This window comes from Cibotium barometz, chromosome 20, assembly GCF_041138505.1.
Source record: "Cibotium barometz isolate CiBa-2024 chromosome 20, ASM4113850v1, whole genome shotgun sequence".
Classification (NCBI taxonomy): domain Eukaryota; kingdom Viridiplantae; phylum Streptophyta; class Polypodiopsida; order Cyatheales; family Cibotiaceae; genus Cibotium; species Cibotium barometz.
This window is the reverse complement of record NC_141065.1, coordinates 30,001,224-30,018,986: the sequence shown is the minus strand read 5'-3', so window position 1 is coordinate 30,018,986 and position 17,763 is coordinate 30,001,224. Positions and strand designations below refer to the sequence as shown.

General features: G+C 47.0%; 1 protein-coding gene across 1 annotated transcript in view; it reads left to right on the top strand.

The window, feature by feature from the left end:
- Positions 1 to 17,203, top strand: part of PDE149 (integral membrane TerC family protein) — a 38,644-nt gene extending 21,441 nt beyond the window's left edge. Inside the window, exons 7-15 of the mRNA XM_086814736.1 lie at positions 10,338 to 10,418; positions 10,574 to 10,630; positions 14,857 to 14,941; positions 15,109 to 15,158; positions 15,259 to 15,315; positions 15,570 to 15,648; positions 15,730 to 15,788; positions 16,233 to 16,290; positions 16,455 to 17,203. Of these exons, the coding sequence (XP_086670862.1) occupies positions 10,338 to 10,418; positions 10,574 to 10,630; positions 14,857 to 14,941; positions 15,109 to 15,158; positions 15,259 to 15,315; positions 15,570 to 15,648; positions 15,730 to 15,788; positions 16,233 to 16,290; positions 16,455 to 16,558 (630 nt within the window). The 3' untranslated portion in view covers positions 16,559 to 17,203. The remainder of the gene's footprint in view (positions 1 to 10,337; positions 10,419 to 10,573; positions 10,631 to 14,856; positions 14,942 to 15,108; positions 15,159 to 15,258; positions 15,316 to 15,569; positions 15,649 to 15,729; positions 15,789 to 16,232; positions 16,291 to 16,454) is intronic.
- The last annotated feature ends 560 nt before the right edge of the window (positions 17,204 to 17,763 follow it).

Sequence of the window (17,763 nt, the reverse complement as noted above, 5' to 3'; positions counted from 1 at the left end):
TACCATTAAGAAGCTACTACACATTATGCACATGGGAAGCCATTAACATCATTAACTTATCCCTTTGGCGTGCCACTCATACCATCATATATAACTGGATGTTTCTAACTTACCCATGAGCTCTGAGTAACAGCAGAACCATCACCCACCACACTCATATACAAAAACTCCTAGATCTGGCTCAGCCTCAGCTCGTCTTATTGAACCTCATTTACAATGTGAACATATGTACATGGCATCATATAATGACTCGTCATGGCACTTAACCCATGCATCTGGATTTGCATTTGATGGCCTCACATGCATGGTTTCACACCATAGACGTGCCATGGCACGACAACGTGCACATGTCATACAACGCTCGTCATCATACCAACAATTCAAAGGCATGGTACGTGTGCAGGGTTTGGCGGTGGATTGGTGGGTGTGGAAAATTGTCAATGGCGGATGTGTTAATGATTAGTGTGGGCTATGAGGTGAGGGTGGTGAGAGGTGCAGATGGGTCTACATACAAGAGACGATGGTAGAGCTGATTTGCATAGGTAAGATCACAATCATTGGTGGAATGGATCTGGGTGTAGTGTGAGATGGGTGGTGCTGTGATGGGGTAAGCGGTGTGCGGATGAGGGTGAAGGTGAGGAAATTGTGGTCGGCACCAAGCGGGCATGGTGAGATGATAAAGTCAAGTATGAGCGACGCTAGTTCTGACCATTCCATAAGATAATCGACTATGCTAGAGCCCTCCCTCATACAAAAAACTAGTAAGCCCTCCTGATGCAAGCCACCGTGCCATCCTGTCATATAGATAGCAAGGTTATGGTGTGAGCCAAGGTGTAGGAGGCATCTCCCATATAAAGTGATGTCTCCATCAGCCTGTGAGATCCGTTGTAGCCCTCTGCCATCCTGGTCTATCACCTGCAACCTGATAGGGTCCTCAAAATCACACATCTGAGAGAGAGAGAGCGAGCTGTGATAGCACACAAGAGAGAGATGTTGCACAACTCAAATGATACTCTTTTTCTTTTTATAGAACCTCCCATGTACATGCTTTCATAGGCATCAAGCCTTATCTTCTACCTAAACTTTAATAAGGGCTGTTCACACCCATGGAGGGTGTTCACACCAGCTAACTTTGGAATACCCAATACCCACCTTCTAAGTGATGGAGGTGATGTTTGGCAAACCTTCAATACTATACTTCAACACTAGCAAGGAAACAAGACATGTTCCCCGCTACTGGCTTAGAGGCTCATGAGCATGGCTCAGAGGCATAAAAGCATGGGTAAGTGGATCATGTAGTGTGGCTCAGTGCAAAGGATTCAAAGGTCAAGTCCTGCCTTGGGAGACAAAGATAGCCTACATCAGCATACCAAAACCCCCCCTTGCTCTAAGTATTGTAAAGAGGGAATGATGGAACATTACAAAAAGAAACACAAAATATTTAGATTTTGGGGAACTTCCCGGGCAGAGAACCTATGACTCAAAAAATTCAGATTTTGTGGGACTTCCCGGGCAAAGAACTCATGAGTCAAAACATGAAATAGATAAATTGTTGGAAATATGAAAACTTCCCAACGCATTGCCGATGAAGACTTGACCTTTTTTGACGGCAATTCCAAGCGATGAATACTTGGGCTATCATTTTGGGCTCGAGGGCCAAGGCAGAGCACTTGGATTTGCTCAAATTGAGAGCTGTAAGGGAAAAACCGCAAACTTATGCTCCTCCTATGCTAGTAGAGGCCCTCTTCCAAACAATCTGCTTCATACAGAGGATCAAAGATATGCCATCAAATCGACTCTCACATAGAGCTTTTGAGGCGTCACAGAGAGTGGAGATAGGAGATCATGGTATTCACAGATGATACATTGGCTCACTCAGCATGGTCTTGACACAGATCACCTGCCACCTTTCCAGTATGATATACATGCACCACACATCCAGCTCTCTCACAGTGAGAGGAACAGAGTCCTTCGGCAAGTTTTATGGCAGTGACACACTCGAGACTTGAATTACACCTAGTCAACCTCTACCGCCAAAGATGCTATACTACAGAGATCAGTTTATGCGTATCTCAGCGGATGGATTCATACAGAGACCTGGATACATGGATGTGTACATGCCTCACAGTGCCCGAGTGGTGATTGGCCAGCTCAGAGTGTCATCACACCATCTTGAGATTGAGGCAAGTAGGGCAGCACGGATCCCCAGAGCAGAGAGGATATGCATACTATGCCAGGAGGAGGTTGAGAGTGAGGAACATTATGTATGCAGATGCAGAGCATATAGTGTCATTAGAGAGAGATACACCACCATCTTCAGTATACATCCCTCACTCCGCCAGATCATGGAGTCCGCAGACCAGCGCAGATTTGGCCAGTTCTTGCTAGAGACACAGCGCCACAGAGAGAGACTGCTACGGACTCATACCACAGGGAGAGGTGGGCGACAGCTCCAGCTCATTGATTTCTTCCAGAGATCTATCCCAGTGCCTATCCTAACACAGGAGGGGGTTACACTTCAGCGCGCTGCGGACCTCCGAGCCAGACGGAAACCGAGAGCACTAGGCTACCAGACTCCCAGACTACATCAAAGGGAGATCACAGAGATACGGACCTCCGAGCCAGACGGAGACCGAGAGCACCAGGCTACCAAACTCCCAGACTACATCAGAGGGAGATCACAGAGATACGAGCTCGACATCAACACCATATCCAGAAGTGGCTAGCTCACTTACACTCACACCCGAAGATCATGCTCCGAGGTATACCCTGCGCATATAGGTTGCATACTGAGCCTCTAGCAGTAGTGCTCCATCCATCACACCCCCCCACTAGCTCAGTACTTTCATAGTTTATTTCATGTTCATTTTGTCCTTTTTTTTCCTGGACATCCAAAAGACACTGACAGTTGTACATTGATTTGTCTCATAGGTCGAGTTCGGCCTCTAGTAGACGTTAATACAGCTTTCTTTCTTTCTTTCTTCTTTCTCTCTGCACCATTGTCATGGCTTGAACTTCATCTAATCTTCATCTCTCTCCTACACACATACATCATGGATATCTTCCACCTACCAAAGCATGAGCTCTGATATCATGTGAATAACAACATGCTATCAGAGTGAAGGTAAACATGTTCAAACACAAGTTCACTTCTGCATTCTTTTCCTCACGTACATCTAACGCACACTCAGTGCGTTCCTCACTTGCAGCTCTGCCACGTTGATCAGCGCTTGGCCGCCCTCCCCCCACCAAGCCAGGACGACCCCTCTACCGCTGAGCTTGCGTTGATCAGGCTGCTGCCCGGCTGCCCTCTACACGGGCTGAGGGCACTGCTGATGCCCAGCTATGCCGCTGTGTGTAGTGCCCAGCGCACCATCGCAGGGCAGTTTAGCTGGCTAATGATGCCACTGCACCCTGTGCCCCTGCTGTGTTTTGCACCACCGCCTCCTCTCCTTTGGGCTGCCCACATGTGATGTCTCTGCTCTGCTCCAGCGTTCAGCGCCCACTGTGCATCCACGTGCTACGTTGCCTTCGACCGCAGCTGCCGCTTTCTTCTCCAGCACCATTGCTGTGTTTTGTGCCAGATTCATCCTTAAGCATACTTGCCATCTGCAGCAAACTCCGTCCAGACAATGTCATGTGGGATGGAGGGTTTGCTGCGGATCATCCATGAGAGCATGAGAATCTGAGGCCTCTCTATCTGAGACCATGTGGAGGTGGCGAGCCCAGGTGCCCATACTGCTGCAGCATACATCAAAGCAGGGGTGACTAGTGTGTCAAACAACCACCCCTTCGTGCGGGGCTCCTGGAAGTGTGCCTGGTGACACTGTCTCTCTAGCATGGCCAGAGCTGCATACCCTCGTGTGAGTCTATCCCTGGCTGCCTGTGCCATAGAAGATCTTCCTGGCGGAGTCGTAAATGTAATCCCGAGGTACACATATGAGTCTACCACCTCCTGCTAGTGTGAAGATGGCCTGTCGTCGAACCGGCCCTGAGGTGTGGAAAATCATGGCCTTGGTTTCCCCAAGGTTCACTGTAAGCCCCCTCTGTGTGCAGAAGTCATCGAGTGCATGGAGATGGTGTTGTAGTCCCATCTGCGACTCAGAGACCTGAATAATATCATCTGCATATAGCATAATGTGGACTGTGGTACATGAGATGTCTACCCCGTCCCCACCATCGTGACCAATGCAGTCAGCCACCTCATCGATGTATAGCCCAAATAGTGTAGGAGAGAGTGGGCATCCTTGCTTCACACCTATGGTGCTAGCAATAACATTAGATAGCCCCCCGGGGCATCGTATGCGCCCGAAGACCTGCTCATTTAAAGCATAGATGCCCCAAACCGTCTTTGATGGGATCCCCAATGACTGTAGGCGTTGGAAGAGTCTCTCTCATGGCACCGCGTCAAATGCTTTGCGGAAATCCACAAAGCAGCAGTATAATCTCTTCTCCCGCGCCCTAGCCTGGTCAATCAGACATCTCAGAGTGAATATATGGTCAATAGTGGAGAAAGCTCATCGGAATCCAGCGTGCCCTTGTGCTCGCAGTCCCTCCTTCTCTGCATATGAGCTCAACTCTGCCTCGAGCACTGCGCCATAAAGTTTGGCCAATGTATGACCAATCATGATAGTCCTGTAGTTGCTGGGGTCTAGCATGTCTCCTGCTTTGTGGAGAGGCACGATGGTGTGCATAGTCCACAATGGTGAGAGAGAGAGAGAGAGAGAGAGAGAGAGAGAGAGAGAGAGAGAGATTAAGCGTCTACTAAAGACCCAATGGGCCTATGGGACCAAAGTGATACAATAATGTCCATGGCATATCTCATCATGGAATGGAAAATAATTAGAAAGAAAACATAAACATAGCTATCTCACTCGGGTGATACAAAACTGTCCATGGAAACTCATCATGGAATACTAAGAACATAGAAACATGAGAGCAACATCAGCTCCCAGTAGATGGTATACCACTCTTCAAAATATCAAGCATGGGGCTAATGAGTATGGTCGAGAGGTCTCCCTTAGCTATATTACGTGGAAAGGTAGCTCGATGGCAGTGGAGCATGTCCTGGATCTGGAGTTGATGAGGTGATCGTGGCCGACGGGGGGGCCGAGGGTGTCGGGCATGCTGGAGTGCAGAGGCTTGGTCTGAGCCTCGAGGTAACTCCTCTTGGGCGACGTAGGTCTAGAGCAGCTCGTGGAGGGTCCACAAGATCCACACTGTCGGTGTCCTCTGCCTCCTGGGTCCGGAAGAAACTGGTGATGGTTGGATGGCGAGGGAGGAGGCAGGGTGGTTGGGGCTGAAGCTCTCTCAAGAAGGTGTCCCTATGTCTGGGGAGCTCAAGCAAGAAGAGGCCTAGGCAACGCTGGTCCTGGAAGTCAATGATCCTGGAGAGTGGACCAAATCCCTCACGAAATAGACAGTGAATCCTCCCGCGGATCTCATAGTATACTGGGCAGCGGCATATGTAATACTCCTCCGTCTCAACCTTTGTGTGGCATAATCAGCAGATCCTCTCCTCTCTAGGTCTCCGTATGAGCTTCCCGGCTCTGAAGATGCGCTCAACTCTACTTGTCTCCACTCTGAGGTGGTGGGATGAAACCCGTATGTGGCCAATCGTAATCCGCATGACATGTGAACGCTCAAGTAGCCCGGTTGCTGGATGAATCCATCCTCAGTGAGTGTGAGGAAGTGATCTCTGTAGACGTGTATCTTTGTGGGGAGCTCCGGAGGTGTGATCCATGTGCAATCGGTGAAGAGGCTAAGAAGATCTAACCGGATAACCCGGTTGGTATCATCATAAGAAAGCCGGAGAAAAGGGGAGTCCAAATTGTACTGAGGGGGGGTAGGCAGTCCATGCGGAGCCCATATACTGAGAACCAAGTGGAAACTAGTGCATACTATACTGCAGAGTGGCCCTCAAGTGCTAGCTGTCTTGAGGACTCCAGAGCAAGCCTTGGGTACCTGTGGGGATCCATGTGGCTGATGCGATGCAGGTATGTGACTGTCTGGAAGAGTGCATCCACTACCATCGGGACTGCAGCAAACTGTGCCTGGATAATTTGGTGTGAGACTGATGGTTTGCTGCGGATCATACGGGAGAACATCATGACCTGGGGCCTCTCAACTCACTGCCAATCCTCATCGGATAAATCTGGCCCCCAGAAGGCTGCTCCATACATCAAGGCTGGTGTGACGAGGGTGTCAAAAAGCCAGCGCTTCGTCTTGGGCTCTTGGAAATGTGCGTGGAAGCACTGCCGCTCAAGTAAGCTCAAGGCTGGATATCCCCGTGTAAATTTGGCATGTGCTGCAGGAACCATGGTAAAGGGTGGGCCATTGAAAGTGACACCAAGGTAGACATAGGATGAGACAATCTCCACAGGATCCCCTCTATATGTGAAGCTCAATCTGGATGTGAAGGGGCGAGAGGTATTGAACACCATTACCTTGGTTTTACCAAGGTTAACAGAGAGGTCCCGCTGAGTGCAAAAGTCATGTAAGACATCCAACTGTCTCTGAAGCCACTCGGCTGAGTGTGAGAGGAGGACGATGTCATCTGCATAAAGTAGTATGGGGATCAATATGCCTGCCAGTTTGGGACCAGCCCCGCCTAATCCGTCAATGAAGCTGGAGATCTCATCAATGTAGAGGCTGAAAAGAGTGGGTGATAGAGGGCAGCCCTGTTTCACCCCAATAGTGCTGGAAATCTCTTGTGATGTACCTCCTGGGGCTCTCACTCGTCCGGTAACGGATTCATAGAGGACGATGATGCTCCAAACCATGTCAGATGGGACTCCAATCTCCTATAGATGGTGTAGGAGGCGGGCTCGGGGTACAGTATCAAAAGCTTTGCAGAAATCCACAAAGTAGCAGTAAATCCTTCGATGTCGTGCTCTGCCCTCCTCGATGATGGCATGGAGGGTGAAGATGTGGTCAAGGGTAGAATAGCTCCTCCAAAGGCCAGCTTGGCTTGAGGCTCTGCATCCCTGCCACTCTGCAAATGAACTGAGCTCCGCCTCTAGCACTAATCCATAGAGTTTGGCCAATGTGTGGTGGCCAATCATGATCGTCTTGTAATTATTAGAATCAAGTGGATCTTCGGCTTTGAGGATGGGGGTGATGGTGTTGGTGGACCAAGAGGGTGGAAATCCTTCACAAAGGGCTCTATTGAACATGTAGGCTAGTAGGGGCGCCATGGTATCATCGGCATGTGAGATGTACTCGGCAGTGAGTCCCTCATGATCCTGGGCTCGCCCATTGCGTAGTCTACGAATGGCCTTGAGGACCATGGCCTTTGTGAAGAAGGTGGATGTGGTGGGACGGGGATCTGGTGGTGGGGGTAGGGGTGGCTGATGGGGGATAGGAGTGTGCATAGGAGTGCCATGTGTCCGGGCAAGTGATAGGTGTGGGAGGGCGATGTTCTCAGAGTTTCCTCCAGGCTTCTTTGCAGTTCGGCCCTAAGAAAAGTGGGTATAACTCATCCTCTTTCCAAGCAGAGAACTCCCGTTTCTTGCGTTGGTTGAGCCGTTGAGAAATCCGTTGCGCTTGGCGCTTCGTGATTTGCGCAATCCGTACCTCATGCTTAAGACGGGAGCGTGTGGCCCTGCATTCGTCATCATACCAACAGTTTTGGGGCATGGAACTGCAAGGTGGCTTGGCAGTAGACCACCGCGTGCAGATGAAAGACACGGTGGCGGATGTGTGGAGTGTGGTGGTGAGCTGTGATGTGAGGGTGGATAGGGGGACAGTAGGTTCCACATCTTGAAGTTGGCGGTAGATGTGGTTGGAATAAACAAGGTCAAGCTCATGATCAAAAAGGACCTGAGTGTAATGTGAGATGGGGGGTGGTGGTGGAGGGATGGGTGGTGTGCAGGTAAGAGTGAAAGAGAGGTAGGCATGGTCAGCTTGAAAATGGGGTGGCGGGATGGAGAAGTCGGGGAGAAGGTGTGCCAAAGATCCCATAAGGTAATCCACGGTGCTAGAACCTCCTGGGTGAGGGAAGGAGGCGAGGGCGCCGGAGGAGGGCCATCAGGACATCCCGTTATAGATAACGAGACCATGTGCACCTCCCAGCTGTAAGAAATATCTCCCATATACTGTGACCTCCTCACGGTCGTGTGATGATCGCTGCAACCCAGTGTCAGTGATGTCCAGCTCTTGTAGTCTGAAAGGGTCATCTAGATCGAGTAGTGGGACCTGCTGACTTCCCGTCCTGGCGTTGAAATCCCCGAGCAGGAGGTTTTCCCCCAGCTCTGAGAACTCCATGATATCCCCATATAATGGTAAGTACGGTGACTGGCCATGCTGTGCGGTGTAAGGGGAGCGGCGTGGTGCAAAATAACACACAACAATGTGGATGACTCTGTCACTGCTAAGCTATAGCCGCATTCAAAGATACCGTGCATCCTCGTCCTTCTGGACGATGTTGAGAATCTGTCGGAGATGGGATCTAAAAAGGACAGCTACCCCTCCAGAGCCACGTACTCCTCCTGATGTGCGGGTCTCGCCTCATAAAGCTGACTCCCACTCATACCCGGCTATGTATGGTAACCCCCTCTTAGGGCTCTGATGAGTCTTTGTATAAAAAATGACATCCCGGCCTTTGAGAATCTCGCTCAAGCCTCTTGGATTCGACCATAGCATGCCATTGCAGTTCCATACTGCCAACCTCAGGTGTTTGGTCTCATAGACCCCGCGTCCCTATTTGGGACAACGCTCAGTGATAATGGCCCTCCCATCTCTGTAGATGCCCACTTGCCTGCTCTGCGGGCCTCATGAATTGTCACCATCGCCTCACGCCGGTGTGCCACCTGTGCTGGAGTGAGATCATCTCCCATGTACGCCTGTGTGCCCTTGAGGGCAGCCCGCCTGTCTAAGAAGGCCTGTCTGCTGGTGGCATCAGGGAATCTAATGATGAGGGGCCGCTCCCGTGTCATATCCTTGCCTGCCCTCTATGTATCTGCAATGGAGGGCCCTATCCTTCCTGCGTTTCTCCTCCTCGAGACTCTCATGTATGATGCTCTGCGGGGGTTTGTGCTTCTTCACCACCAATCTTTCTTAGTGGTCTGCAGTTCTTCCCGTAGCTTATTACTCGCAGCTTTCAATTGCTCCAAGTCAGTCCTTAGACCCTCCTGAATATTCAGTTCCCCTTGCTCCACTGTATAGTCCTTGATCGTAGCCTTTAGGGCTTCCATTTCTGCCTATCATTGGGGAAGCCTCTAGCATTCCTGTTTGTTGTAGCTGGGTCTCTTTCAACATCTGAATCACCTCTTCCTGGTGGTTCACCTGTGCTACCAATTCTTCAATCTTGTTGTTCTTTCCCCGTATCTCCTTGCGGAGGCCTTCCAACTGTTTTTCATGTTGGTTTAGGACCCTGTCCAGCACCTTCTTTTGTTCACCCAATAACTTCTTGGTGTTGTCCTCCACTGTGTTGATTTATGCCTCCAGCTCTTGTAGATTCATTGTGGCTATTTCCCCCTAGTTGTTGCCTTGGGGGCCTGAGCAAGGGTGGGTTGGAAAAGCGCCGCGGACAGCCTGAACCCTGAACATAGTACACGCAGAGCGGAAAGAGGGGGTTGCGCATGTGGCGGACAAGCGGACAGCCTGAACACAGGACGCGCAGAGCGGGTGGGAAACGGACAGGCGGACAGCCTAGACACAGTACGCGTAGAGCGGGTGGGAAAAGGGCCGCGGACAGCCTGAACCCTGAACACTACGTGTAGAGCAGAAAGAGATGTGCTCCAGGCAAGTACACAAGGTACCAGACCCAATGGAACACCAATCCACCAGGAATTTCCGGGCATGTACACAGAGGCACGATTCCCAACGGAAAGCTAAGTCCACAATATCACATGAGTGGCATCAATCCCCGGCATATACAGCTGCCATGGACATCACTCCAATGTACATGATGAGAAAGCACGGGTGGACCAATTGGGTGGCCAAATGGTGACACCACTCCTCATAATGGGGACCTCACATACATTAGCTAGCTGGAGCCGGGGCATTACCTATTGAGGATAAAGCATTACTTTCTAACACGCAATTTTGATTGGCATATAGACCTCTCTTGCTTTGATGGATGCTTGATATGTGAAAGAAGGCTACACATACATATCCATGGCCTTAAAGTTTTAGGTACCTCATGCATATACAAACACTTTATTTTGAATGACTCTTGTGAGATCAAACATTTTGTTCAAGGCAAGTAAAGCAATATAAAAATTGGATCTTTATGCCTGCTGTTAAACCTTACAAAGTGTTATCCCATTTTAAAATGGACTTTATATTCATGTTAAGCAGTTTTTGTAACAACTAGCCACCAATGTTACTTGCAGAGTCGCATTTTGACTTACGGAATTTCAGGAGCTGTTGTATTTAGAGCAACCGTTATAATTCTTGGGGTCGCCACTATACAGGTAAGTCTACTCAAAGTTATTTTGCCAAAAGGTTGTTCATATACTAGGTTTTTATTAACCGGTTGGTGGATGGTGGACAAAAGTGGTGCTTAGAGCTAGCCACCTTTGTCAAAGATCCTATCTTTGAAGTCACTGAGCTTTTTTTTTTTTGACAGAGGTTTGAAGCTGTGAATCTTTTCTTTGCAAGCATCCTCATTTTCACTTCTTACAAGGTTTTGAACGTTTCCCCTTTTCAAACTTGCACTGACCTGTTATGCCAATGAATTGCCATGTGAGTTGAATTTGTGCTGTGCTGGCAGTTTTAGGTTTTATAAACTTAGTATTGATAATCGTAAAATGATCACTCATCAAACCTTTCTTAACCAACTTCAAGAGTTTGCTCACTATTTACCAATTTCAAGGTACATTCTCCAGCAGTTTTAGGTTCTATAAGCTTAGTATCGATAATCGTAAAACGATCACTCATCAAACCTTTCTTAACCAACGTCAAGAGTTTGCTAACTATTTACCAATTTCAAGGTACATTCATGCACAAGGATTCTCCAGGGACATATTACTCTCGGTTCATATACGAACTCCACACATGATGATATTTGTACATCTCCTGAGTTAACCTTGGTTGCTTTTATGATGACATGCCATTGCAAAATTTTGATCCCAATAGGTCACCAACTCATTAGTTCTTCTACTGGACTATTTCAACCTAAGTGCTAGGCACTCAGTGCCGTTCACAAATATGATTCAAACAATGATCTATCTGATGTTTATCCAAAACATCATACAACAATGGCCATCAATTGCTGCTTTCCTTGTAAAAATTTACAAGGGCTCAGATGTGATGAGAAAACCATGTTGGTAACACTTTTGAACATGATTCATGAGTGGGTGCAAGAAGAGCCACCACCCTCTCCTCTACTATGCAAGTACGAAAAATTCTACCTTTCCCTTATTATTCTCCATAAGGTCATGAGAGGAACTTCTTCCACCCCATCTGAGCTGGACCTGGACCTCAGATTGAAACCCCCCTGCCCCTTTCCTCTCCCCTTTTCTCTATCTCTCTGCGATGATAAAGAAAGGTCCATGATGAGACACATTAGCGATTAGTTACTTACGTTGATCCTCAAAATGTCCAACATTCAAGCCAATCGATCTCCTCCCTTTGCTGGCATCTACCAGAGAGACAATGTTCAGGCCCACCACTGTTGCTTCTCAATCTCTTAAAAGATTGCCTACCTCCTTGAGATCCTAGATCCAATGTTTTGTCTTCTCTCTCTGAGCTTCTACAACTCAACAAATATACATTAGGATCGTCAGGGCTCTTGCCATGAATGAGCCCTGGCAAGTTTCCCCCTCACCCACCTGCTCCACCTCCTACGGGAGCAAGAGTGGGTGGATCTCTGCACGAGAAATGCAGAGAGCTCTAACTGCCTTACCTGTCAGAAAAGCATGCATTCTTAGCCAAACACAAAGAGGAGTTCTACCAACTCTTTTTGAGTGAGAACAACTGGGAGGCATGACGCATTCTTGATGAAAAGATCACATATATTGGAGACTTATGCATGAAATCTCTATGATGTGCCAAACCAGCTCACACGGCAATCACACGTCCTACCTCGGCCATTCTCTTCGACACTACCAATGTGACTAGGGCCCTAGTAACGCTGCATAATGGTCAGCAGGCTAATGATCATGGGGATCTTCGTGCTGAACACTTCGCACATGGGCATAGCATCTTGGCTCCCATCCTTGTAGATCTGTTTAACTGGGCCTCGTGTGAAGGCTTTCTCCCTTTTGGAACACCAACACCATTGTTCCTATCCAGAAAGCAGGAGACCTCATCGACCCCAACAACTACAGGACCGTCATAATAGGCTATACAGTGGCCAAGATATATTGGGCAGTATGTTGAGATCAGTTTCTTAGCAGAGAGACAAGGCAAGAGAGCCACCAGCAAGGTAGGCTTCAAAGGAACTTCTCTACTATGGATCATATATTTACTCTCCGAGCCATTATGAGGAAAAGGTATGGAAGAAAAAGGTATGCTGCTGTTTTGTTGACCTTTGATTGGGTCCCTTGATCCTGACTCCTGGAATGCCTACAGGCGGTTCAGTTTCCATCATATATGATATGGGGAGTGATGGTCCTAAACAAGGAGGGCTCTTTGGGACCATCAGTAGCAGTATTGGTGTCAAACTGTGCTTCCTGCTCTCTTGTTCATTGTTTGAGCTATACATCGATGAGATCTCATGATTCGTGGATAGATTTGGAGGGACGGGCTCACGGCCATCCAGTCAATTGTGCCCATTTTGTTGTCTGCAGATTACACAGTCCTAAACTCTGACTCTATGGAGGGACTACAGAGGCATTTGGATGAATTGTAGCAGTTTTGTGATGAGAGAGACCTCGGAGTTATTCTTGGCAATCACCAACAGAGAGCAGAGAGGTCCTATCTATACAGAGGAATCCAAATGGAGATCGTCGTCTCTTCTTATGTTACCTTGGAGTGACCTTCATAGGTCCGATCGTTCCCATGATACCAGCCAGATAGGCCCACCTGATGAGAGGATATGCAGTTCTGGCTTGCCTAGAGAGAGAGAGTGCTTCTAGGCCAATTTCCAGGAGCCCTGCACAAGTGTTGGTGCGCCTGGTAGTGATGGTCGTGATGTAGGGTGCCCCTTTTTTGGGGGTGGATCTAGGAGAGGAGGATTGGAGGAGGATAGAGTGTACGTGATGATGCTTTCATGCATGATGTGGAGCAAGCCATTTGTGCCACTTGAGATTATCTTGGCTGAGTTTGGAGCCTCCCCCTTGGTCATAGATGCACTTTTTCAAACCATCACCTACAGACATCATGTGTACACACTAGATGTAGACTGCCTCCTGTGGTTGGTGATTGAGTCCTCCATGCAAACAAGAGGGACAGAGCAGGTCCTGGTACTCACGGGTTGTCAGCTCGTTTGACAAACATGGCCTTCAGATGGATTTCCTCCCCCCCTTTCAGGATCGTCTTGATTCATTTTTCTTGGATCTCTTCCGACAAGAGATCAACCACCTTATCCACCTCGACTTGGCTCCTCTTGGGTCCCGAAGAAGCTGGTGATGGTTGGCTGGCGAGGGAGGGGGCGGGGTGGCTAGCGCCTAAGCTCTCTCAAGAATGTTTCCTTGTGTTTGTGGAGCTCGAGGAGGAAGAGCCCCAGGCAGCACTGGTCCAGGAAGTCAATGATCTTGGAAAGTGGGCCAAACTCCTCATGGAACAGACAGTGAAACCTCCCGCGCAGATCTCATAGTATACGTAATGCTCCTTTGTCTCAACCTGTGTGTGGCATAATTGGCAAATCCTCTCCTCCGTGGGTCTCCGTATGAGCTCCCCGGCTCTGACGACGTGCTCAGCTCTCCCTGTCTCCACTCTGAGGCGGTGGCATGAAACCTGTATCTGGCCAATCGCAATCTGCACGGCATGGCTGCTGCATATGTAGTGCATCCCTTGGGAGGCATGGATATGTAGGGTATGCATAACCGGCGAAGTGAAGACAGAAGAGCACTATTTGTGTAGATGCCGACCATATCATGAGATTCTATTGACTTTTCCAACATGGATTCAGCCCTCTCTCAGGGGTTATGCAGCTTGTGGATCAGCGATGCCTGGGTATGTACCTACTGGAGCTCCGTCGTCCAGAGGACACTATGATCAGATAGCACCCAGGAGGCCACAGCCAACAGGCCATTATAGCCACTAAGGCCCCACATGGATAGAGGGATTTCATAGACCATTGACATACCAGAGCCTAGGATCCTCTGGCCCCATGCACCCTGTGAGAGCCGGATCCCTTCTATGAGCCAACCATCCAGATTTCCCGCCCGCTTACGTAGTATGTGGGTGCTATTCTTTGGGTAGCTAGTTTTTTCCTTCCATGTTTTTTTGGCATTCAGTTACCCACATATGACATGTTTTACTTTTGGTCTCATAGACCCTTTGGGTCTTCTGTAGATATTAAAATCTCTCTCTCTCTCTCTCTCTCTCTCTGTCTGTCTGTCTGTCTCTCTCTCTCTCTCACAAACAAAAGGGGGAAAGAAGAGAAAGGGGGCCTGTAGGACAGTAGGCACTGGACCCCATAGTAGTGTTGATGAGGGGTGAATCTCTCTTTCTCAGATTCTCGTGAAAGTATGGGATAATTCATGGGTATGTTCAGACATGGGAGCATATTTAACATAGTATTTGTTGTCCCCACAAAATGGTGCATTGCTTTCTATGAAATGGCAAAACCTGTGAGAAAGAAGCACTAATGCTATGGAAACAACATTTTGTGTTTCTTGTGCCCTCTGTTTGCTCTATTTTGTTTATGGTCTTTCCAACAGTTGCCATTGTGGTTGTCTTGTATCTGATGGCACCCAAGCTATTACCCATTTCACCAACTTGAAAGATGTTTTGGTTCCACAGCTTCTTACCGAAGAAGAGGATGAGGATGAGGATCTGTCAAACAATTACATTGTTAATACATGCAGAAAATTTATACCTGTTACAGGTAACTTAGCATGGGTGTTCCTTCTCCCTTTTCTTTCTGCCTTGTTTATTCAGGAAGGGATGTCTTGCTTAACCAGTCATAATGAATGGGTTGGCCTTAGCAACCACTCTAATATGGGGGTAGTAGACATTGACATGAGCTTATTCTTTTTTTAAATCTTTGAGCAGCTCAGTACGATGAGAATAAGTTCTTCACCAGAATGGAAGGTCCTTTGAAGGTGAGACCTTTTGACATCCACCACCATTAAAGTTGCATTGATACAGTCGTGTTACCTCTCTCTCATCATGTCAATTTTGGTGGTGTGGTTTGTGGTGCAGGCTACACCATTGTTTCTTACACTATCTGTTATCGAACTCAGCGACATTGCATTTGCAGTAAGAATTTGTTATTATTGCTTTCAGATGGATAAATACATGCATACATACATAAGTATTGGACTAAGTGTTCATGTGAAAGTTGGAGCTTTGTGGTTTCTTAGTGATCCCTAAGAAATCTTCTTTATAGGAATCATCATATGAAGTTGTTATATTTGATAGAAGTCTCCATCTTGGGAGACTTTGCTACAAATGCTTTTCTGTGGTAGGTGCTTGTCTAAATCTAATAGTGTTCAATTTTTCTGTGTGTGCAGGTTGATTCCATTCCAGCTGTGTTTGGCGTCACCAGGGATCCTTTCATAGTTTTCTCTTCCAACATTTTTGCTATCTTAGGTAATGGCCATGTTCTCTCTTAGCCCCCAATCAGTTTCTACATGTCGAGAAACATGTCATTGCTCTCTATGTCTTATGCAGGACTAAGGTCTCTTTATACATTGATCTCCAGCAGCATGGACGAGCTTGATTATATTCAGGTAATCTCTGTCACTAGTGTTGTGTTTGCGTGGACGATCTCCATTTCTATGGACCCCTGTTTTGTGAAAATCTAGCATATTTCAAGGAGGGGGCCATCTTCTATGAAATGTTGGGGTTATCGCTATGCATTGGCCCATGCATGGCTTGGGGGTTCACCTAGGAGTAGGTAAGATATTAGGTGAAATCATAAAAAACTGTTTTTGTTGTGGATTGACAGAAAAAGTACATAAATAAATGAATAAATCTAAAAAAAGCTTGGTCCAAAAAGGGGAAACATAAAAATTCACAAATAAGGGTTCTCTAAAGTACCCCTTGAACGCTTATGATATGAGGGTTTTTCTTAGTGAACCCTCGTAGTGGATGAGATGCACGGCAATGTGGTAAGTGTGATTATTCTTGCTATTCTCTAACTAGTATTCTGGTCTTTAAAATCGTATTTTCAGCCCTCTGTTGCAGTGGTATTAGGATTTATCGGTTCAAAGATGATTGTTGATTTTCTGGGTAAGTACAAAGGATATTCTTAACCTTACTAGGAAGATGTAAGTTTAGATTCATTATCGTTTTTCTCTTTGAGTATTGCCATTTTTTTCTCCGGGCATATATAATTACAAAAAGATTGACATCGGCTCAGCCAAGTTTCTGACTACTCCTGTTTTCCTTTGTAGGTTTTCACATATCCACAGAAATTTCCTTAGGAGTAGTCATTTCAGTGCTTGGGCTTGGGATCGGATTGAGCTTGTGGAAGAAGAAAAAGGTTGATGAGGAGTAAAAAGCAGTGTGAAACTGAACAGGTAACACGAGAAACTAGTGCGGGAGATAAGAGTGTGTCAAGTACCTCATATGTCAAGGTGTGATAAAAAGCAGATGCCTTCAGATGAGTGTATGGAATCTCTGATTTTGCCATCAAGCGAAGTTTTGGTGCAAAACACAACAAAGTTTACCTCCAGATTGGAAATGGAGCATATGAAAGGACTACTCACTACACTATCTCCAATTGGTTTACTTCAATGATAGGAATGACGAACCAGCAAGTTACTCAAGGGAGGTGCTGGCTTGTTCCAGAATGACGATGAGCAAGTGTAGTATACACAAATTGCATTTTTTAGGACCCAAAGTCAGTAAAATTTGAGCTCGTTATTAGCATGTATACCTTGCCTTTGTGGTGGCAAGCTACAGTGCCAGCACCTTTAACAGTTGGCTACATTTTGACCTTCACCTGAACAGTTTTTGTATTTTGGAGGATCGTACTCCTCTCATGCTTTAGAGAGCATTTTTTGGCCATGAATTTCCAAAGGAATACCTCAGTGGCATTCCAAGAATTGGCTAGCTGAAGGTCTTGAAAATTAGTAAAAAAGACTCAAAAAACCAATTATCTGTAATTTATTGAATGTGCATAGTACTGACAATGGAGGGATTCTTTTGTGTTTTCACAAGCAATGCTACTTTTTCTGGTCTCTTATTAAAAAAATTAAGAATTACAAAACTATTATAAAGTCTCTATGCCTGAAGGTTCCTGAAGTCTATGTTTATAGGTCTCTCTCTCTCTTTGGACTCTATAGTGATCAACTTGATGAGGCTGCCCGCACTGAAGGACTCCACGGGTTAACCTAAGGCATCATGTCGTCATGCTTCTTTTGCGAGTAGATGATATGGTACTTTTTGCACATAGTCTTGAGGCTTTACATCTCCTCGTTTTTACTTGCATTAGCTCTGCACGTTTAGTAAGCTTTTGGTAAATGCTTCCAAAATAAAAATACAATGATGCTACTTAAGACAGTTTAGCCTAGAGCGGTTGTTGCCATCACACATGCGACAGCCAGGCAATGCAGAAATTTAAATATCTTGGAATATAAGTTTGGATTAACCACTACTCAATGCACAGATTGGAGGCTGGGTGGACCACCTACTATAGCTTTGAGAATCGAAAGTTGCACATTAGAGCATTGCTCTTTGATTCTTGGGTGTTGTAAGTAG